Genomic DNA, 22,997 nt, shown 5'->3' with positions numbered 1-22,997 from the left:
GAGGAACTGGCTAAGCAGGCCGGCCCTCGCCAGCCCCCTCAGCTCCCTGCTGCTCGCCGCCTCTAGAACCACTTCCTTATTACGGTGTTTACCGTTCGGCTTTCACGCCTCCCGGGTCTCCGACGGACGCCCTCGCGCGCCAAGTGTGTGGAACAGAGAGAGAGAGAGAGAGAGGGGAGAGAGGGAAGGGGAAGGGAGGGAGGGAGGGAGAGGAGAGAGGGAAAGGAAAACAAACATGGAATAAGCAGGTCCCAACCTCCTCAGCCAGTGTTGCTCCAGCGCTGAGGTCAGTAACCAGACTAGGGCTGCTATACCTGCTGGCCTGCAGAGAGGGAGGGGAGAGAGGGTGCGGTAGTGGGGTAGTGGGGTAGTAGCGTAGTGAGCTGTGGAGGTGGGACACACACACACGCACACAGGCGCACACAGACCCCCCCCCCCCCCCCCCTCCCTTCTCTACTACAGCACTCAGCTCCACCATATATCAACATTTGTCACCTCTTTATTTTATTGGATTAATTTAATACATTATTTCTGGTCAGGCGGGAGGGGGGGTCAGTTAGATTGCACTCAGTCCCCGGCAGAGAGAGAGACATGCTGTCATGAATGTCTGAACACAGCAGCACACACACACACACACACACACACGCACACACAAAGAAAGACCTGGGTAGTAAATGTACTGCACAAACTGGGTCTGTTAATGGAACATCTGGGTAGATAAATAAAGAATGCAGTTGATTTAAGAACCTCAGACAAGCCCGCGGTGGTGTAGCGGTCTACGCACTGGCCACTAGTGCATGCTGCCCACCGGGGCCGGGGTTCGTATCCCGGCTCGCCAGATCCAGATATGGCCGAGGCACACGGGAAGCGGCATATTGGACGGCCGCTTCCGAGGGCGGTATAGGAGTATTTCTGGACTAGGATCCGTCGCGCAACAACCGCCCCTGGGCGCCGGAATAACGGTACTGGGCTCGAGGAGCCAGTCAGCTAGTCTGCCTGGCGGCCTCTTCTGGGACTGCCGGCCACGGGGTCGTGCGGCGGATCCTATGCAATAGGCAGGGGATAATTGGATGCTAAGTTGGGTTAAATTGGCTACCAAATTGGGTGAAAAAGGGATAAAATCTGAAAAACAAATAAAAAAAAGAAAAAAAAAAAGAACCTCAGACAAGTGTGGTGGTGAGGAGGTTTAGGTCTGAGCAGGGGAGCGTGGTGGACGCTGGAACACAGCACGGTGTGTGTGTGTATGTGTGTGTGTGTGTGTGTGTGTGTGTGAGGAGGGTTGGGTACGGTGGAGTACCTCTGGGACCCACAGCCTGTGGGATGGCCTTGAGGCACACACACACTCACACACACAGACAGACAGACAGACAGACAAACAAACAAACAGACAGACACACACACACACACACACACACCATCACCGCCTCCCCTCCCTTCCCCACTCCCAGGGCCATAAGTAGTAAGTGTAGGGCCGCTGCCCTCCAGGTGAACAGCTAGCCGGTCGCTAAGTGCTAATCGCCACATTTTTCAAAGCAGAGGGGGTGTCCGCTTCCTGTCAGCCCACTGGCCACTCCTCTGCTCCGACTCCTCTGCTCTGACTCCTCTGCTCCGACTCCTCTGCTCTGACTCCTCTGCTCCGAACTCTGCTCTGACTCCCTCTGCTCTGACTCCTCTGGACTGACTCCTCTGGACTGACTCCCTCTGCTCTGACTCCTCTGGACTGACTCCTCTGGACTGACTCCTCTGCTCTGACTCCTCTGGACTGACACCTCTGGACTGACTCCTCTGGACTGACTCCTCTGGACTGACTCCTCTGGACTGACTCCTCTGCCCTGACTCCTCTGGACTGACTCCTCTGGACTGACTCCTCTGCTCTGACTCCTCTGGACTGACTCCTCTGCTCTGACTCCTCTGGACTGACTCCTCTGGACTGACTCCTCTGGACTGACTCCTCTGGACTGACTCCTCTGCTCTGACTCCTCTGCTCTGACTCCTCTGGACTGACTCCTCTGCTCTGACTCCTCTGGACTGACTCCTCTGGACTGACTCCTCTGGACTGACTCCTCTGCTCTGACTCCTCTGCTCTGACTCCTCTGGACTGACACCTCTGGACTGACTCCTCTGGACTGACTCCTCTGGACTGACTCCTCTGGACTGACTCCTCTGCTCTGACTCCTCTGGACTGACTCCTCTGGACTGACTCCTCTGCTCTGACTCCTCTGGACTGACTCCTCTGCTCTGACTCCTCTGGACTGACTCCTCTGGACTGACTCCTCTGGACTGACTCCTCTGGACTGACTCCTCTGCTCTGACTCCTCTGCTCTGACTCCTCTGGACTGACTCCTCTGCTCTGACTCCTCTGGACTGACTCCTCTGGACTGACTCCTCTGCTCTGACTCCTCTGGACTGACTCCTCTGGACTGACTCCTCTGGACTGACTCCTCTGGACTGACTCCTCTGCTCTGACTCCTCTGGACTGACTCCTCTGGACTGACTCCTCTGGACTGACTCCTCTGGACTGTTCACTGCTGCTGCTGTTGTTGTTGTCGTCTTTGTCGCTGTCCCATATTACCCCCCAGCTCTGGCCTCAACACGCAATCATCGGCGTGAAGAAACCTAACATCATCCTCCTTGTTATTTCCCCTCATCGTCCGCCCCCCCCCCCATTCTCCTCATCGCCCTCCCCCCATTCTCCTCATCACCCTCCCCCCCCCCCCATTCTCCTCGCTGCCGAGGCGCCATTAGGCCTCCGCTAAAGTTTCATCTGGAGGTAAGTGCTGCGGCGGTGTCGCCGGTGGACCGGGTCACGGCGGGGTCGTCCGCGGAGGAGGGGGACAAAGAGGCCTGCCGGGGCGCTCGTCCACGATTTCTCTTTTTTCTTTCTTTCTTTTTTTTGTTGTGGGGGATAGGGGGGGTGGGGTGGTGCAACTGAATTTCAAAATAAAGTGTATGTAACCTGTGATTATTCTGCACTTACGGAGAGGGCTGTAAGTGGATGAAAATTGATCCAGCAAATTGAAAAGGGGGGCGGGGGGGGGGGGTTAAGTGTTTTTGCCCTATCGACTCCAAGCCCCCGAAATGACTGTTGTATAAAACGCTCATTTCTCTCCCATTAACAGATGAAGCCACAGCCAAGTGTTATTCCAGGGCCACATTGTTTTGGCTGCGAGCTGCCAGAAGACATTTCGGGGGAGCTGATAATGGCCCCCTCCCTTGGTCCAGGGAGAGAGAGAGAAGATTTGAACTCAAGCCATCACGGCCCGTTTTCTACTAAATGTCGCGAAAATGCGGTGAAATGGGGTGAAATGGCACACCCGTCGGAATGGGCTCTCTTTCTCTGGAGGAGGCTGTGACGTCACCAGACGAGGGGCTCAAAGCCCAACGCATTAGTGTCTTTTGTTTATGGGAGCTGTAGGCACATGTGGCCGCCCTTACGTATGTTTTGACACATACAAGTGTCAGTACCCTGATATTACCCAAGGCTCACTTAGCCATCTCACATCTTCATTGTGTTCCTGTCAGTCCTGTTGAAAAGGGCTCTTGTGGCCTGCCGGCTGTGGCTTCTAGAACCCTCTTAAGGTCTCTCTATCCTCGATGTATATCGAGAAAGTCTCTCACAATAGTGCTGGTCAGTACGAGGTTGTTTAGCCTTCTGGAATTCGGTCACGGGTCCGGCAATACAGCTGGAAAATGTGACACTATACATATATATACATGTATATGCGTCTCCTGAAGACACCCGCTTTTCCCCTCTACTGTGTCCCCTAAAACTTCTATTGCCCCCCTTGTACTGTTTCTCTGTTTCTCCAGTGTCTATATAAAATTTAAAAAAGAAGAAGGTTGTTCCTCCTATATTTATTTTTATATATATATATATATATAGGAGGAACAACCTTCTTCTATCACCTTCTTCTAAACCTAGACTCTTTTTTTTATTTTATTTTTTTTATTATATATATATATACAGTATATATATATATATATATATATATATATATATATATATATATATATGTTACAGTACATGTGGGAATATGGTACATGTGGGAAAACTAGGGTTAGAGTTAGGTGCTACCATCGACTTGGTACATGTTGGCATGTCTAACCCTAACCCTAACCGTAGCAACCTAGCACCTAACCCTAACCCTAGTTTTCCCACATGTACCGTATTCCCACATGTACCGTAACATATATCTACATATATGTATATATACACCATGTGTCTACAGGCCGTCGTCCAGCGGAGGTGAATGATCCGCGTTTGTCTTGCAGGACGAGTCGTACGGGGAGCCGGAGGTCCGGTGCGGACCCTTCGCCGTCGCCGTGGTGCCCGCCTTGCCCCGGGGCGCGGCCGTGGAGCTGCACGTCATCGCCGTCCGCGACGACCCGCCGCAGAGGACTTCCTGTCACCTGACCGCCCGGACGGGGTGCGGCTCTATAGAATGCCGAGGCGCGGTGTCCGGCGACAGGCGGTGTGCCACCCTCTCCCTCTCCTTCTCCCTGACCCTGACCCCGGCCCAGGCCCTGCCCCGTTCTGGTTCCGGGGACGCTGGGGAGATCCTGGGGGCGCTGGGTGACATCTTCCAGAGCGCCATGCAGGAGATGGGCGGTGGCGGTGGCGGCGGCGGTGGCGGTGGTGGTGGTGGCGAGGGCGGGCTCTCTCCTCTGTGTGCCAGGGTGTTCTACAGGTGTGACTGCCCCCTGGCAGGACATCTGGCAGCAGGTGGGTCAACGACTTCCATTTACATTTTTACATTTTTGGCATTTAGCAGACGCCTTACAATCCATACATTTGACTAAGCAAGTGAATCATCATCAGGAAGAGTAATCCAGCTCAGGGCCATTGGCAGTCTCTGTGATAGAAGGAACAACCTTCTTCTATCACCATCTTCTAAACCTAGACTTTATTTATTTTTTTTACATTTTTAATATAGACACTGGAGAAACAGAGAAACAGTACAAGGGGGGCAATAGAAGTTTTAGGGGACACAGTAAAGGGAAAAAGTGGGTGTCTTCAGGAGACGCAGTGCTGGGGGGCAGTAGATATCTCAGGAGGAGCAGTTAAGGTGTAAAACGTGTAACATCACAGGTTAGGGAGACGTCGGCGCAGAGTGAGAAGTGGACGCCATGAGGATCGTGAGAACATTCTAGAAAGGAGAGAAACCCGGCGAGGGGGGAAGCAATCTTCTTCCTCTGTGTTTAATTACCGGGAGTCATTTGAGCTCCATCGTACGGTACCCCCACACCCGCTGACAGAGTCTTTTGTCATCATTACACTTTTCTACGCCGCCATCTTCCTCTCCCAGGCCTTGTTGTTTCCTCCTCAAGACAAATACGGAATGGTATTTGTTTCATCCTGCGAGACGCTCTTGCTCTCTCTCTCTCTCTCTCTCTCTCTCTCTCTCTCTCTCTCTCTCTCTCTCTCTCTCTCTCTCTCTCTCTCTCTCTCTTGTCTGTCTGAAAGAAAAGGGGGCGACCACCACATTCATCAAAACAGACTCACTTGTCTCCTCCGAGCCCAAGCAATCAATTAACGTTTTTGAGTCCGCGCCAAGCCAGGCGTTTTACTGTCATTTTTAGCCCTGGACATAACTTGTTTTTTTTGTTGTTACCGGGTGGGAGAGAAATTATGGTCACACATGACGAATGGGAATGAGCGTTAGTCTGTTTAGAATACATGTGTTTGTGAGTCTGAATACAAACAGGGCTGTTTGGTCTCTTAATTACACCATGGTGACTCTCGCCGTCTCAGGGGAAGTGGGGGGGAACGATTCGGTTCACACCAAGTCAGTCTGAAACAAACACTCTCTCTTTGAAATTGGTTCTGGGTTTCTCTCCCCCGGAATTCACATTTTGACGAGCTTACACGTTACTCCTTCTTACAGTCTGAGTGCCTTAAACACGCGTTATGATGTGTAACGACCTTGTTTATGAATGTCAACGATGTGAAATAACTGGATATTTTGACATCCTCGAGGAAACAAAACAAAAAGAAGACCACAGGTTTATACAGTATATAGAGCAACAAGGCCCAGAATAACACAGCACGCCCTCAGGGACAAACACAGCTTTTTTCGAGGGGAGCTCACACACACAGCTGTTACAAGCTACCCAAACAAGCATACACTACAGTATTTTGTACGCTTTCAGACCATCTATAACCTTTATTAACTGTATTTTACCAGGCTAGCGGAAACAGAAAAGAAAACAGAGAAATAATGTTTTTATCAAAGAGATATGGGTTTTTTTCACACACGCTCGCACACACAAAAACAATAACCGCAGAGACTCCCCGTGTTCATATTTCTTGAGTTAGGCCCCGCTGCTGCACAGTCACTTCCCCTAAAGCGCGTTATTGACTCATCCTTGAACTGGAATCTGTTACCTTTCACGGGCACGCACAGCCTCGGCCCCAGCCCTGTCCCCCAGCCCCAGCCCCAGCTCTCTCTCCCAGCCCCAGCCCTCTCCCCCAGCCCCAGCCCCAGCCCCAGCCCCAGCTCTCTCGCCCAGCCCCAGCCCCAGCCCTCTCCCCCAGCCCCAGCCTCGGCCCCAGCCCTCTCCCCCAGCCCCAGCCCCAGCCCCGGCCCAGCCCTCTCCCCCCAGCCCCAGCCCTCTCCCCCAGCCCCAACCCTCTCCCCCAGCCCCGGCCCAGCCCTCTCCCTCAGCCCCAGCCCTCTCCCCCAGCCCTCTCCCCCAGCCCCAGCCCTCTCCCCCAGCCCTCAGCCCCAGCCCTCTCCCTCAGCCCCAGCCCTCTCCCCCAGCCCCAGCCCTCTCCCCCAGCCCTCTCCCTCAGCCCCAGCCCTCTCCCTCAGCCCCAGCCCTCTCCCCCAGCTCCAGCCCTCTCCCCCAGCCCCGGCCCAGCCCTCTCCCTCAGCCCCAGCCCTCTCCCCCAGCCCTCTCCCCCAGCCCCAGCCCTCTCCCCCAGCCCTCTCCCTCGGCCCCAGCCCTCTCCCTCAGCCCCAGCCCTCTCCCTCTCCCCCAGCCCCGGTCCCAGCCCCAGCCCCAGCCGTGCCCTGGGAGTCGGCCCCTGGCCGTGTTCATGGGTCACAGCCTCATCTCCACCGCCCTGACGCCTCTCAAAAGTCAAAGGAGGAAAAGTAGCACCTCTGGCGCCTGGCAAGTCACCGCCACCGCCAACAACCGCCACGGTCAGAGCCCAGTGGCTGAGCTTTGCCCGCTCTCCGCCAAATGTGACTGCACGTCGGGATTCACGGCTGACAGACAAGACATATGCTCCAAGTGATACCTTTAAAACAGGTTGTCACTCCGTGTTATTCACGAGAGAGGGCTTCGGTAGACCTTGCATGCTGTGACACCTCACTTTTCAATGAAGTGGATGAACAATATTGACACGTACAAGGAACGTAAAGGGCAGAGAGGGGGGCAGGGAGGGGGGCAGGGGGGGGGGGGGGGGCAGGGGGGGGAGGGAGAAATCAGATACTGGGATTTTAATGAACACACACAACAAGAAAAAAGAACTGTAAGTGGTAGGAAACCACAAACCCCTGGTTCCATAGTAAACCCAAAATGGAGGCTGTGATTGTTCAGCAAGATGGTACTGTCAGAGCTAGGCCTGTAGGAGAGGAGAGGGGAGGGGAGGGGAGGAGAGGGGAGGGGAGGAGAGGGGAGGAGAGGAGAGGAGAGGGGAGGGGAGGGGGGGAGAGAGAAGAGGAGAGGAGAGGAGAGGGGAGAGGAGAGGAGAGAGAGAGGAGAGGAGAGGAGAGGAGAGGAGAGGGGAGGGGGATGGGAGAGGAGAGGAGAGAGAGCAGAGGGAGGTGAGGGGAGGAGAGGAGAGAGGATAGGAGCGGAGAGGACAGGAGAGAACAGCAGTGAGAAGGGGAGAGGAGAGAGAGAGGAGAGGAGAGGGAGGAGAACAGCTAAGGAGAGGAGAGAGGAGAGGGGAGAACAGGAGAGGAGAGGAGAGGAGAGGAGAGGAGCTTGGCTGCAGCCGCCCAGCAGCCGATGCCTGCTAATTACCCCCTCGTTTACTGGTTAATGTGAACCAGTTTGAGAGTCATTGTAGCTCCACTAAAAACCAACAGGCTCTGGGCCTCCCCCCTGCAACCACGCGCACGTTAAACAGCCTGTTTAGCCCAGCAGGCTTTAGCACATTTTACAATTCACACTAAAATACCCTTTTCTGTCTCTGGCTGTGCCCCAATACACCAACAACCCATCGCTACCCTCATTCTATTCATATGTGTACATGACTAACGCATTGATGGATGAAAACACAAAAATATGGTTATGGTTATCTTAAAGGGCTGTGTGTGCATTTTACAATGGGCTACCTTGATGACTTCGAAAACATGTAGATATTTAGGGGGGCAGAGAGCGATCGGCTTTGCGTTGTCCGTGTTTGGCCGTGGAGCAGAATAATAGATGGTTTAGTTCCATCCCATTGCTAATGTGATTGCTTTTAGGATCCCGACTAATGGCTTCTATCCACTGGGCCTCTCAACTTCACCGGCTGGAGGGGGGGGTCTGACCATGGAGAAAGGGGTTGTGTGTTTGTGTGCGTGCGTACCCGCATGGGGTCACTCTGTCACCTTCACCCCCCCTCATCGTTCCACACGCCCAGACACACACACACACACACAGACAGACAGAGAGACAGACAGACATACAGACAGACACACAGCCACACACACAGCCACACAGACAGACAGACAGAGAGACAGACAGACAGACAGACAGAGAGACAGACAGGCAGACAGACAGAAAGACAGACACCGCCCGCGAGCTCAACAAAGACTTTCAAAAAGTCCTGACATGAAACGGGCCGCTTCATCTCTCCTCCGCTGACATCACCGCAGTCTCCCTGTGATCTCTCCCCCCCCCTCCCCGCCTCGCCTCTCTACCGTCCCCCCCGTCCACCCCCCCCTCTCCCGAGGACCTTCACATCCCAGCACGCGCCTGGCGCTCAGATAGAACTAGAGATATTTAGGCTTTTAAATGCGGTAAGGGTAAAAAGAGCCCGGTGTTCAGTGGGGGCATTTTTATTCTTTTTTTGCCGTCGCGCATATTAGCTAATTAGCCCGCGCCAGCTCTTTGTGTGTCCATCCGACGTGCTGCGAGCGGCGGCTAACGAAAGAGGGATCAGGCTGATTAATCGGTGCCAAACGGCGCTTTTACCCTTTACTGTCCTGATTGTTTTCGCCCACCCACTCCCCCAGCCCCCCCCCCCCCCCCCGCGCGCGAGTTCACACGCTGACAGAACTTCTGAACAGCCGCGGAGCCGGGCTGGGTCGACAGCGTCTCCGAACAATGGCACGGAGGCTCCAGCCAGTGTGTGTGTGTGTGTGTGTGTGTGTGTGTGTGTGTGTGTGTGTGTGTGTGACGTGCCTCTGTGTCAAACGTAAACGGCGGTGTGACTTCAAACACAGATTAGAAAGTGACACACTCCGTATTTCTCTTCAGATCAGCTTCAGGTACCCTTAGCGATGTTAGCGTGTGTATCCCCCCCCAGTGACCCCCCCCCCGCGCAACCACTAGACCAGACCGGCGCTGTTAAAACCAGCCCCAACCACGCCGGGACAGCCGGGCGCAGCGACAGGAACACTTGTGACCAATTAGAGTGTGAGGAGGAGGAGGAGGAGGAGCGGGGGGAGGGGGGGGGGGGACGTGGAAGGATACCCCAGTGGGGCTCTTGTTGCTAAACGGACAGGCTGTCATCAAGACTAGGCCCAGAGACGCTGGGAGGATTCTCACACTGTCCACCGCCTGTCTCTGTGGAGACCAACGACACACCACCCCGCCCACCCCCCCTCCACTAACGATCTCTCCGCTCCAGCTGAGAGGTCCGACCGTCCCGACACAGCTTCCTGACATCCCAACGCCACAGGGGTGGAGGATCCATTCCACTATACACCCAGCCCCCCCACCCCCCACCCCCCCGCGAACAAGCTGCTTGTTTGTCCAAAATGGCCAGGAAGGGATTGCTTACCCCCTTTCTTTAAGTGTGTGTGTGTGCGTGTGCACGCACATGTGTGTGTGTGCGTGTGCACGCACATGTGTGTGTGTGTGTGTGTGTGTGTAGGGGGGGGTAGGGCTGGGTGGGTTGGGTGGGTTGGGTAGCTTAGAGGCCAGGCCTTGCTGACCATATGTCTGCACTGCAGGGAGTTGAATGAAGGGCTCCAATCTGCCACGGAGCTGAGAATGTCAATAGTGTGTGAATAGGCCTGTGTTCCCCTGGTGTTCCCCTGGTGTTCCCCTGGTGTTCCCCTGGTGTTCCCCTGTGTTCCTCGGTCAGGGGGTTAAGTGCAGCCTCTCTCCCTTCTGGGGAGGGCCTTCTGAAGGCCCCATGCACGACCCGGAGGTATGAGCAGCTCTCCAACGTGGAGCTTTTGGATGATATTCACTCTCTCTCTCTCTCTCTCTCTCTCTCTCTCTCTCTCTCTCTCTCTCTCTCTCTCTCTCTCTCTCTCTCTCTCTCTCTCTCTCTCTCTCACCCTCCCTCTCTCTCTCTCTCTCTCTCTCCCTACCCAGGACTTGAGGAATGTTTGAGGACCACTCTAGACGGGTCCGGTCCGTCCGTGGCCCTGGTCCCGGTCCTGGCCTTGACGGACTCTACCCAGGTCCTCGACCTGTCCTGCTGGCTCAGTGTGTAGTAGTCGTGGTGGTGGTATGGTCCGCAGCATCACCGGGGGGGGGGGGGGTTCACCGGGACAGACCGGGCCACGGGTCACCCCTGGACCCAGACCCAACACCCTGGAAACACAGAAGAAGATGGATTGACTGTGTCGACACCGGATGATTCACGGCGTATACGACACGTCATCTTTCTGTGTGTGTGTGTGGGGGGGGGGGGGTTGTGTGTGTGTGTGTGTGTGCGTGTGTATGTGTGTATGTGTGTGTGTGTGTGTGTGTGCGTGCGTGCGTGCGTGTGTGTGTATGTGTGTATGTGTGTGTGTGTGTGTGTGTGTGTGTGTGCGTGTGTATGTGCGTGTGTATGTCCGTGTGTATGTGTGTATGTGTGTATGTGTGTGTATGTGTATGTATGTTTCTGTGTGTGTGTGTGTGTGTGTGTGTGTGTGTGTGTGTGTGTGTGTGCGTGCGTGCGTGTGTGTGTATGTGTGTATGTGTGTGTGTGTGTGTGTGTGTGTGCGTGTGTATGTCCGTGTGTATGTGTGTATGTGTGTGTATGTGTATGTATGTTTCTGTGTGTGTGGGTGTGTGTGTGTGCGCCCCAGTAATCCACTGTATCCTCTCCCCAAGCCCTACAGCAGCTGTCACAGTGACAGAGAGAGAGGCCTTTATGGGATCTCCAGCCTAGCCTAAATACCACCACACCAGAGCCCACATCTCTCTCTCTGTCTCTCTCTCCCTCCTTCCCTCTCTTTCTATCTCTCTCCCTCCACCTGTCTCTCTCTCCCTTCTTCCTTCTCTTTCTATCTCTCTCCCTCCCCCTCCCTCTCCCTCTCTCTCATTCTCTCTCCCTCTCCCTCTCTCCCATTCTCTCTCCCTCTCCCTCTCCCTCTCTGCCATTCTCTCTCCCTCTCCCCCTCTCTCTCTCTCCCATTCTCTCTCCCTCTCCCTCTCTCTGTCTCTCTCTCTCTCTCCCTCTCCTTCTCTCTCTCTCCCTCCCTCCCTCTCTCTCTCTCTCTCTCTCTCCATCTCCCTTCTCTGTCTCAGGACATCAGTCCTGTCTATCTATCTGTCCCTTCCCTGTCTCTCCTGCCGCTCCTGATGGTCATGCTTAGCAGAGCTAAACCCCCCCCCTCATAGACGTCCTGCCCTCCCCCTCTGCCACCCCTCAAACCGTCTGTGTCATTGGAAACCTGTAGATTGACTAGGTTACTGGTCGTTCCCATGGGGGGTTGGGAGGGGGGGGTGGATGAGGATGGACGAGGGTGACTTTGTTTGTTTGTCCCTCGCGCTCCACAGACCAGAGACGTGTTATTATTGTGTAATAGGCAATCAGAACCAAGCACCTGAAAAGATTAACCCGCTTTATACTTTATGTTCCCCATCGATTCCGAGGCAGCGTGGTTAATGCTTCACACACAGCTGCAGGGCAGGGCCTCCACCACACAGAGACAGGGAGAGAGGAAGAGACCGTAAGAGTGTGTGTGTGTGTGTGTGTGTGTGTGTGTGTGTGTGTGTGTGTGTGTGTGTGTGTGTGTGTGTGTGTGTGTGTGTGTGTGTGTCTGTGGGTTGTGTGGGTTGTGTGTGATGTGTGTGATGTGAGTGTCTGCGGGAGGGGTGTGATGTGGTGGTGGTGTGAAGTAAACAACACTATTAACCATTACTTCTGGAACGCGTCTCTCCTCCAAGATCATGAGCCATATTGACGAGCTCAATTGGAATGCATCTTCGCTGAGGCGATATCCCCCCCCTTCCCCCATTGTTGTGGAGACAGTGAGAGCTGAGTGGGCTATTGATCTCTCCCCCATCTGTTTGTTGTTCTCAATGCTGTTATCAAAAATGGGACAATTTAGCCAAGCGGCAGAGCCTGAAGATTCCATCGAGAGTCGCAAACAAGCAGTCATCTGTGAGGCTGAGCGAACCGACGTACCAATAAAATCTACATGTTAAGTTCGCCTGTGTGTCGGGTTTTGTTTTTTGTTTTACCTGAAGGAAATGTGTAAGGACACAGAGATGTCTAGAACCTTCCAACAGGTACACTGCCTACCTGGCAACTCTGTCTAGAACCTTCCAACAGGTACACTGCCTACCTGGCAACTCTGTCTAGAACCTTCCAACAGGTACACTGCCTACCTGGCAACTCTGTCTAGAACCTTCCAACAGGTACACTTGCCTACCTGGCAACTCTGTCTAGAACCGTCCAACAGGTACACTGCCTACCTGGCAACTCTGTCTAGAACCTTCCAACAGGTACACTGCCTACCTGGCAACTCTGTCTAGAACCTTCCAACAGGTACACTGCCTACCTGGCAACTCAGTCTAGCGGTATTCTCTGGAGCTGCAGCTTTCCTGAGAGCGAAGGAAGAAGAAAAGGAGCTAGACTGACGTGGCGGCGGGACTTCGGTTTGGACGGCGGCGGCTCTACGACCACGCGGACGAGGCGCACGTACGTTGGACGTACCCTGGCGTACCCTGGCGTCGGCCTGGAGAACCCGACGTACCCTGGGATGAACACAGTCAGCGTTTCGGTGATCTTCACAGTAACAACTCTGCAGCCACACACACACACACACACACAAACACACACATGACACCACACACACACAAACACACACGACACCACACACAAACCACACACACACACCACATATACACCCACACACACACCACACCACACACACCACATACACACACACACACACACACACCACACCACACACACATATACACACACACACCACACCACACACACATACACCACACACACACACACACACAGTGAGATAGCCGACCACTTGTGGATCAGCTCAGTGGACAGGTTCTGTCCTTCCCAGACAGGCGAGCAGAGCCCAGTAGCCCGTGTGGCCACACCCTGACCCCACACCCTGACCCTAGACCAGTGTGCAGGTATGCTCTTTCACATCGCTGTAACCGCTCTTGTGTTTTTACTGTTACGTCTCGTGGTTAAAATGAATAAAGACAGGATGACATTTAGTTTTTCTGTTTTTTTGTGTTTTTTTCTCTCTCCAGAATGTGCATTCTCCACCAAAGAGACCTGCCACCACCCACCCACACACACACACACACACACACACACACACACACACACACACACACAAACTTGTTGTCACTGCTAACATTGTCCTTTGTGTGTAGTGTATCACCCTGGGGCTCTTGTCATTGTGGCGGGGCGCATGGACTTTGACTGTGTGCTACCTCCTTTAGGCTACGCACACACACACACACACACACACACACTCCTGTACTGCCCCCCCCCCCACCCGGCAGCGGTCTACAGTGAGGGAACCCACTGTCAGAATGTCTCTGGGTTCCAGACAGTGTGGCCAGTCTGACTGATCCCACGCTACCGCGACTTACACCAATGTCATGTTTGGAATCTTTTTGGGATTTGTTTTCAATTATCGTTTAATTTACTTTGTATTTGTTCTTACTGAATTATGAACACACTAGCTAGCCAGCTATGACAAATCTACCACTGACACCATTGTAATATCCTCAACTTGGTTTTCAAACCAGGTTATTGAGTGGTGTCTGCAGCCCTCTTGTGGCTGGAATATGGTATTACACACTACAAATAGTAAAGCTTATTAGAGTTACATTGGATTAAACTGTATACCTAAATGTTACAGGAACATTTGACTTGACTTGATTTTCTTGTCTAGTGTCTTTCAGTATTAAATACATCACATTTAAAAGTCACTGGGTGCAGACAGCTCGAGAGCAGAAAAGAGGGTTAATAGGTTAATTCGTAATTACTTTACAGGATGTGGGGTTAGTTAAGGTCGAGGAAGAAGCAGAGCTAATAGCCTGTTTTTAAAGATGGATTGTTGATTAAAAAAAACGGTCCTTATTCTCTTAAATAATAATTAAACTTATTCTCACAAACTTGTCTGACATGTTCTACATGTGGCTGTAGGCTCTGCATCACACAGATCCTATAATTGTTTGCCTTGTGCTGATACTGTTTGTACTGCCTCAGTGATGTTCAGTGGCCCATGTGGCCTCAGTGGGTTAAGGGCAGATTTGGTGGTTGGATCAAGTCCTAAGCTGTAGTAAGATTAAGTCGAGAGATGGTTTATAATTAGAGTTGGTGTCCCTGCAGGTGTGCTTATCCAGCTCCAATCCTATTAGGAATAACACCCTCAAAGTGAGTTTTCGTCTGTTTTCAAACAGTGTGAATCTCATGCCAACAAATATGATCTGATATATTGTTGTCTGATCTAAATATGATTATGATTATGATACATTTGCGAGGTGAAATATGAGGAGATTTTATGACTTAGACTTCAAGTTATAAGGCTGGTGCACTTGCACTTCATACATACTGTTTATACATACTGTTCATACATACTGTTTATACATACTGTTTATACATACTGTCTATACATACTGTTTATACATACTGTTTATACATACTGTCTATACATACTGTTCATACATACTGTTTATACATACTGTCTATACATACTGTCTATACATACTGTTTATACATACTGTCTATACATACTGTTTATACATACTGTCTATACATACTGTTTATACATACTGTCTATACATACTGTTTATACATACTGTTTATACATACTGTCTATACGTACTGTTTATACATACTGTTTATACATACTGTCTATACATACTGTTTATACATACTGTTTATACATACTGTTTATACATACTGTCTATACATACTGTTTATACATACTGTTTATACATACTGTTTATACATACTGTCTATACATACTGTTTATACATACTGTTTATACATACTGTCTATACATACTGTTTATACATACTGTCTATACATACTGTTTATACATACTGTCTATACATACTGTTTATACATACTGTCTATACATACTGTCTATACATACTGTTTATACATACTGTTTATATATACTGTCTATACATACTGTTTATACATACTGTTTATATATACTGTCTATACATACTGTTTATACATACTGTTTATATATACTGTCTATACATACTGTTTATACATACTGTTTATATATACTGTCTATACATACTGTTTATACATACTGTTTATACATACTGTTTATACATACTGTCTATACATACTGTCTATACATACTGTTTATACACACTGTTTATACATACTGTTTATATATACTGTCTATACATACTGTTTATACATACTGTCTATACATACTGTTTATACATACTGTTTATACATACTGTTTATACATACTGTCTATACATACTGTTTATACATACCATTAAATAAAGAATAATCATGAACTGGTTGTGGATTTGTTTGTCAAGTATCTGTAGGTTTATTACATATAAGTATATCTACAATATACACATCTTGTCGGATATTTAACATAATTTAAAAATAATATAATTTATATTCCATTGACAATCCTTTGAAGTGGTAATATTTTCTGTATAATACAGTGTAGGAACGTTAAATTAAAGTCCATTGTTTCTGTCCGGGGGTCGTTAGGAGGCGCACACATGGTTATTGTCAGGTCCTGGCCAACAGGCCAAAATACTGTTTACTATTCGATTTCTTGCAACTGATTATGCACCAATTTTAATTTCATTTGTCATCCCTTATTACAACAATAGTGCGCTGTGTACGGTGAGTAATTTACTGGTTGAACATCAAACATTAACCGGTTATTGTTGCCGTTATGTTGGAGGTAGCTAGCTTGCTAGCTAGCGCCTTTTGACGTTGTATTGTGTTCAGTTTGACTGAACGGGGAATATGACATTACAATGCTGACAGACAAGTTTTTTTTACTAAATGAATGACATGTGTGGGTCAGTAGCTGGTCTTGTCCGACAATGATGACCTTAGTTTACCAGGACTGGCTCCATCATGAAGCTAGTGAATGTATGCCCTAGAACATTCTAGTCTGCAGGCCTGATGGACTATCAAACAATGGAGACGCTAATGAAAACATAACATAGTGTCTCAGGTTAATGTTCTGCGGCTGCCACGACTCACCTATCTATAGACATGTGTTACTGCTCGCCTCCACAACTCCGTGTCGTTATTATGTTATCAAGCCGAATTGAACAGCACGTTTTTACAAGCACGTTTTATCGACCGCACCCCCCAACCAAATAGATATGAAATGTGGTGGTAAAAGTTTTGTTCAATTTAGGACTAACATATCTCACGGAGTTGGATGATGCAAGTCCAAAAGCTCCCTATGTTAATCATTTATGGCAGAATATTAGCTCTAGAGAGTATTTTGTAATTTCCTTGTTACGGCTTCCTTGTTAGATGGAAGATGATTAGAGTATGCAATGTTCTGCGGCCATATCAGGGCTACGTTATAACCAATGTTGTCAGCTACAGTCAGATAACCTATCCTAAACGGGCTGTGCTACAGAACACTTTGAATTACAATGTATTTGTTGCTAATCTATTTCATTATAATTTAGGTATCAAGTTCATAAAGACTGTTATGACACATTCTGATTTTGCTTTTTATGTATTATAGATGATGAAGAAGAATCATTAAGTCACGTGATCACAACTTATTCTACCAGCTCCATTCTACTGTGTGGCTCGTGGAGTTGACATATCCCATCTGAAGAGGAACACAAACACAATGGAAGACAGCAATACAATGGAAGATAACAACACAATGGAAGAAAACGATACAATGGAAGAAAGCGATACAATGGAAGAAAGCGATACAGTGGACGAAAATGCTACAGGGGAAAAAAACAATACACCTGGAGAGAAACGTACAAGAGAGGAAAGCAATAAAGTGGAAGTAAGCAATAAAATAATGCATCAGTGTTCTGTTTGCCCAAAAGCATTCCCCACTGCCTCTAAACTCCAGAGACACCACCTCATTCACACAGACCAGAAGCCATTCGACTGTTTGGTGTGTGGCAAAGCCTTCCGACAATATGTCCACCTAAAGAGACACATAGAGACTCACGTAGGAAAAAATTGGGATCCTCTTGCAGACAGTTTCCAACATGTGAGTTTTACAAATGCAATAGAATCAGCATCCACCAGCCGTGATGGACCATCGCTGAGGAAATCGGCTCATGATTTCAAGGCTAATATCGCTTTATCATTAGCTGTGTCTCCCCAAACAGACAAGATAAAGCAGGGGGCAACACCAAAGACTTACAACATAGCCCCGGTGATCAAAGATCAGCGCCATCTTCTCCGACCACCTTCTGCTGGTGGTGAGGCCTTTGTTAGCCAACAGAAGATCGTACCACCAGATAGACAGCTCCCTACAAACCCGACGCTGTCAGATAACACGGCTAGTTCTGCTACTGTGAAGAACTCTGTCATTAACAAAGACACTACTCAGACATGCACGTTCTGCCAGAAGACTCTCAGCTCGTTTCACCAGCTTCAGAGACACTTGTTAGTTCATAGTCAGCTGAGACCCTTTGAGTGTAGTGCCTGCGGGACCACCTTTAAACAAAAAGCCAGTTTGAAAAGGCACTTTCAGATACATGTACGCACTGGTTTTTCGGATATCCTCCGAGGTCAAATGAAGGTGAACCACCAATGTCCGACCTGTTTGAAAACGTTCTGTTCGCCATCCAAATTAAAGCGGCACTTTCTTACGCATACCGGTCAGAGGCCGTTCATCTGCGGCGACTGCGGGAAGACATTCAGGCAGATCTCGCACCTGAAAACCCATGCTCATAGGACCTCACACAATATCACCAATCCGTTTGTGTACGAACTAGCGAAAGAGACAAGCGCTACGACCGACAGTATAAGCCAGAGTGGTCACAGTGAGTCGACGTCTTCAGGTTTACCGACGTTCTCCGGCCTGGATTTTCCTGAGATTACACCTGCGGGGATGGAGCTACAGAGGGAAATGAGTGGCAGCGCCCCACAGGACGAAGAGGAGTTAGAAGAGGAGTCTACGGCTCCTGTCAAGACGGAGCAGCAGGGGAACAGCGCTAATCACTACCAGTGTAGCATTTGCTCAAAGAAATTCAACAGTTTAGTGAAACACAGGCAGCATTATATGAACCATAAAGAGTCCAGACCCTTCCAGTGTCCTGTCTGCAGCAGGGCCTTCCGTCTGGCGGTGCATCTAAAAAGGCACCAGATCAGTCACAAATATCAAGACTTTCAGAATAGAAGTAAGACGGAGGATGACCCAGGCAATGCTGGGTCCGAATCTATGAATCCTCACCACAATCCTGAGCAACGAATAGCTTCTCCACGACAGATGGATGTGAATGCTCTTGGCCTTAATGTTATCGTGAAACCAGAGAACTGGAAGCTAAATTCCCACGACGATCAAGCACCTCCACTTCAGGGAGATGAGTCACCTAATGGATCTGACCTGGAGAGTGAATCGGGTCACAGTCACGAAGAGAGCCTGCAGGAGAATCAGAGGATCAAGGTCAAATCCCATCAGTGTCACGCCTGCCAGAAATCTTTTCCATCCCCGTCCAAACTCCAGCGGCATATGCTGACCCATACTGGACAGAGGCCCTTCGGGTGCCACGCGTGTGGTAAACGATTCAGTCAGCTCAGTCACTTGAGGATCCACTCTCGCACCAGAAATTGCAAGCAGAGATTCTCTCCTTCTACCACAGAGCCATCATCCGAGGCTCCATATGACACAGAGGATCCAGCCAACGGCCCATTTCAGGAAAAGCTTCCCAAAAAGCACAACTCTCCACCAGAGAAACCGTGGGACCAGGCCAGTGTATGTGGATGGAGTGAAAGCTATAAAAAGCAGGGGTTTCAGCGGTCGTCACCCTCAAGCCCCAAGCCTCAGAGACGGCTCTTAACTTCTCCTGTAAAAAAGCCTTATAAATGCAATATGTGTAGAGAGACATTTCAGGGGCTGGCTCAACTGGAACTTCATGCTCGCTCCTGTTCCAAGATTGATGGAGACGATAAGGATAGTCATGATGGGGGTTCGTGTTCTTACCAAATGCCATTAGAAACAGCAGCAAATGTATACCCCGAGAACCTGTCTACAGGGAAGGATCATGTGGACCTCTTAGACGCACTTAACTCTGTGGGCAATGCGAACAATCCCAAACACGAGTGTGTGTTGTGTTTCAAACATTTCCCGTCTGCGTCGAAACTGCGTAGACATAACATGGTGCACACTGATCTAAGACCCTTCCGATGCCTGACGTGTCGCAAAACATTCAGACAGGCTGTCCACCTTAAAGTCCATGAGAGAACCCACACCAAGCGGAGACCCATCCGACAGTCCTATCACTCAGGAAAGAACCTTAGCATTAGAGTGAAAAGGAGGAGGAAACAACTTCAGTACCCTAAATTCCGCGGCCAAGCTCCTCATACAAGTGGTGCAGATGAATGGAGACCAATTCAAGAACATTTGGAGGACACCTTTGATAATCAAGGGAAAACGCCTGTTGTTGATGACGGCAGTGACATGAATGAAAGATCCATACCAGAGAAAATGAACATGCTCAACAACTCTATGGTTACCAGCAAAGTGACTCCCGGTAAAAGGAAAGCTCACGTGTGCGCTATTTGCCAGAAGGGCTTTGACACTCCATCCAAGCTATCCAGACATGTTGTCATTCACACCGGGGTGAGGCCATTCAAATGCAAGCTGTGTAGCAAATCCTTCGGACAGCTTTGCCACTTGAAAAACCATGAACGCACCCATGAGAATAGAGCGAGTTGTGAAGTCCAGGGAATCAGAAAAGACGACGCACCCGGGAAATACCCTTCAGACTACGCTGCCCCAGAAGCCCTCGCCTCCGCTCATCTCGCTAACGAGAAGCGCAGAGAGGCTAGTACACAGTGCAATTTCAACAAGTGCATTGAGTGTAATAGTCAGTTTTTGACTTTCTCAGAGCTCGCCGCGCACCTTGAAGTTCACAGGCCGGTCCACAACCAAGAGAGGCCGGGCCCCAGTTCGTTGCAACAGGGAGTGGGGGACAGCCTGCATTATACCCAGATGACATTTCAAACCAACAGAGTCATTGATGACGCGTTTAGTCATAAGGTGCCTATTCAGAATGAGAGATGTGGTGCTCCTATGCCCGAGGTGCCATTACAGGCCGAGATGTGTAATTATAGCTGGAGTGAACCTCTCAGCATGTCATTCCATTGTGGCAAATGCATCAGGTGTTTTGAGACGGAGAGGGATCTTCAGCTACACAAGTGTGTCTTGGGAAGTCAAATGGGGGTTAATCACTATGGCCAATATCAGTGTGCTATCTGCTTCAAGAACTGCATGTCTCCATCCAAACTCAAAAGACATTGAGCGCGTTTGAGAGCATCGGTTTTGAGCAGTTACCAGTTGCTGACCGCCGCCTTTCCAAACCCGCTTGCATGATGGGGATAAAATGTGTCCGACTTGCTAAACAAATTTTTGATGTGTAGACTGGTAGGATATCTATAAATATGGTTGATTAGAGGGATCTATTGATTGAGCATATAGTATATGTTGAGTTGGTGGTTGTGTATTGTGTGGTGGTTATTCGAAGAGAATTCATAGGACATTCTATTGAGGATTTTACAACAATAGCAGCCATGTTTTCAAGCCATGCAGTCAGCAATTCACTACTTCCAACTTGGCCCTGTCACTCAGACAAGCCTGTTGTTACCTACACAGGCTGCTGGAGTGTGTGTGGTGGAAAGACATTTACACAGTCCTTCCATCTAAAGATGCATCATTGAGGCGCTCATAATTAGTGAAAGGGCATCGTCTACCATCTTAGGAATGAAAGCCCTCCTTGTAAACAGAATGTTTTGTTTGTTATTCATTTGTATATCTAATGTTATTTCATTTATCTTATCCAAGTTTATAATCCACTATGCCTATTTTACAATATATGCCTTACATACTTCATCTTTTAGATTACAGTGTGTTTCTTTATTAGATTAGTGTTGTGTGCATGCCTTGTGAGATTTTATTGTTGTGATGTTTTGATTCCAATGTTTGCTTTGATATCACTGTTAAGTGTTCTATGGTTTCTGATGAAGATGTGCTTTATGTCTTTGGTCAGAGGCACCTTAAAGGTGCTGTCTGTAATTCAAACAACCAAGCGGTTCCCTGCCACGTTTTTGGTATACAGCTGAGGGATGGGGCTGGAGAAATGTAACCACTCTCAAATTCATAGACAGAGCTATGGATGCAAGAACTTACCATCCCTGAGATCAAAATATGGTTCTATATTTAATATATAGTTTTAACAATATTTTTAAAGCTATACAGTGTTTGTTTACAGTTGCATCATTGACAAACAATGGGGTAAAACAAACCTCTATGTTCGGTTCTGATTGGGTAAGACAGTTGAACTAAGCTCATGAAGCATTTTTAAGTCATGTTCTTCAAGAATCAATGTCTATATATAGTTCATGTGAAAGTAAAAAAATGTATGTACCAATTACAGATTGCCCCTTTAAAAAAATGTTGCAATGTTGTAATGTCATCTCCCAGTCTGTGTGACTTGCTTGCTCTGAAATAATAAATGTATTAACATGTCTCTGCTGTCTGTTGCTTTATTTCAAAAGCTAGCGTTTGTTAAATACTATTTCTGAAAATAAATATTGGTATTAAAATATGCATATATAGCTTTATACACATTTATATATCTGTATGTCACACTCTGTCTTGACACATTACTATGGGTATCTTCCCTCGTATTAAACAGGTAAACATTAAAAATGTAAACCGTGTAGCGTAAGTTAATAGGAAAATCAAGACTTTTAGATTTCATATTTACCCTATGATAATAATCAACCACCTCTCGTCCTATGCTGTAGGGTTGAATAAGCATTTAAGGTTTTACTCCTTAATTTTGCTTTTGACTGCCTATGCTTAACAACTTAGGAACCGATATACAGTTCTATCACTGATAGGAACCCTTAGTTCTGTACGCTGTTGCCACAGGACATTATTGTGTGCACACAGGAAGAGTGTCGCACATAACGCGTTTTCCTTGTGTACATGCGTAGCGGGAACAACACTGATGTTTTAAAACACAAAGGTTTGTGTCTTTAATCCTTTAATCATCTTGTCGAAAGACATTCAAAAATCACCAAAAGTTATATTATGAAATAACTAGTTTGCTGACGCTAGCTAGATTATTAGCACGGTTGACAACTCTTTGAATGTGATTTTAAGTGGCCAGCTTGCTCGCAAATGTTTAGGAAACCAGCTCGCTAGTTGATAGTTGTTCTCTAAAGTAAGAGCCACCACGCTCGTCGACCTTGACTAGACAAATTAAATATAGATCAGATATACTCCTTGATTGTGATTAATTATGACTAGCTGTTATCAAATGCCATTGATTTGAATACTGCGAATGAGTGTAGTAGTAAGTGTAGTAGTGAGTTGTGAGAACAGCTAATACCAACTCTAGCTATAAGGATTTCACCAAAGTTGTAAGGACTTATGACTATTGTTTATGTGTTTGTT

General features: G+C 48.8%; 4 protein-coding genes across 4 annotated transcripts in view; all 4 read left to right on the top strand.

Annotated features, from left to right (window-relative positions):
- The window catches only part of dph6 (diphthamine biosynthesis 6), a gene marked incomplete at both ends in the record, with an annotated part of 88,246 nt that extends 77,636 nt beyond the window's left edge, over positions 1-10,610 (top strand). The window contains 4 exons of the mRNA XM_080523624.1: positions 4,273-4,627; positions 4,689-4,723; positions 6,995-7,148; positions 10,489-10,610. Of these exons, the coding sequence (XP_080379750.1) occupies positions 4,273-4,627; positions 4,689-4,723; positions 6,995-7,148; positions 10,489-10,610 (666 nt within the window). The remainder of the gene's footprint in view (positions 1-4,272; positions 4,628-4,688; positions 4,724-6,994; positions 7,149-10,488) is intronic.
- A 7,812-nt stretch (positions 10,611-18,422) lies between these two features.
- LOC308150823 (uncharacterized protein) lies at positions 18,423-19,690 on the top strand (the record flags this gene model as incomplete). The annotated part of the gene is made up of 2 exons (XM_080523615.1): positions 18,423-19,289; positions 19,685-19,690. The coding sequence occupies exons 1-2, from the start codon at positions 18,426-18,428 to the stop codon at positions 19,688-19,690; spliced, it is 870 nt and encodes a 289-aa protein (XP_080379741.1). The 5' UTR covers positions 18,423-18,425.
- A 321-nt stretch (positions 19,691-20,011) lies between these two features.
- On the top strand, positions 20,012-21,900 carry LOC308164606 (zinc finger Y-chromosomal protein 2-like). Its single transcript, XM_080538682.1, has one exon. The coding sequence runs from the start codon at positions 20,022-20,024 to the stop codon at positions 20,835-20,837; it is 816 nt and encodes a 271-aa protein (XP_080394808.1). The 5' UTR covers positions 20,012-20,021; the 3' UTR covers positions 20,838-21,900.
- A 633-nt stretch (positions 21,901-22,533) lies between these two features.
- Positions 22,534-22,997, top strand: part of aqr (aquarius intron-binding spliceosomal factor) — a 35,870-nt gene continuing 35,406 nt past the window's right edge. Inside the window, 1 exon segment of the mRNA XM_080523605.1 lies at positions 22,534-22,566. The gene's annotated coding sequence lies outside the window, so the exon portion shown is untranslated.

This window comes from Nansenia antarctica (genome assembly GCF_963989245.1).
Source record: "Nansenia antarctica genome assembly, chromosome: 1".
NCBI classification, from domain to species: domain Eukaryota; kingdom Metazoa; phylum Chordata; class Actinopteri; order Argentiniformes; family Microstomatidae; genus Nansenia; species Nansenia antarctica.
This window is presented reverse-complemented; position numbering and strand designations above follow the sequence as displayed.

Bases quoted from the DNA above. Each gene is read 5' to 3' on its own strand.
- LOC308164606 (XM_080538682.1), top strand. From the start codon at position 20,022: ATGAACATGCTCAACAACTCTATGGTTACCAGCAAAGTGACTCCCGGT.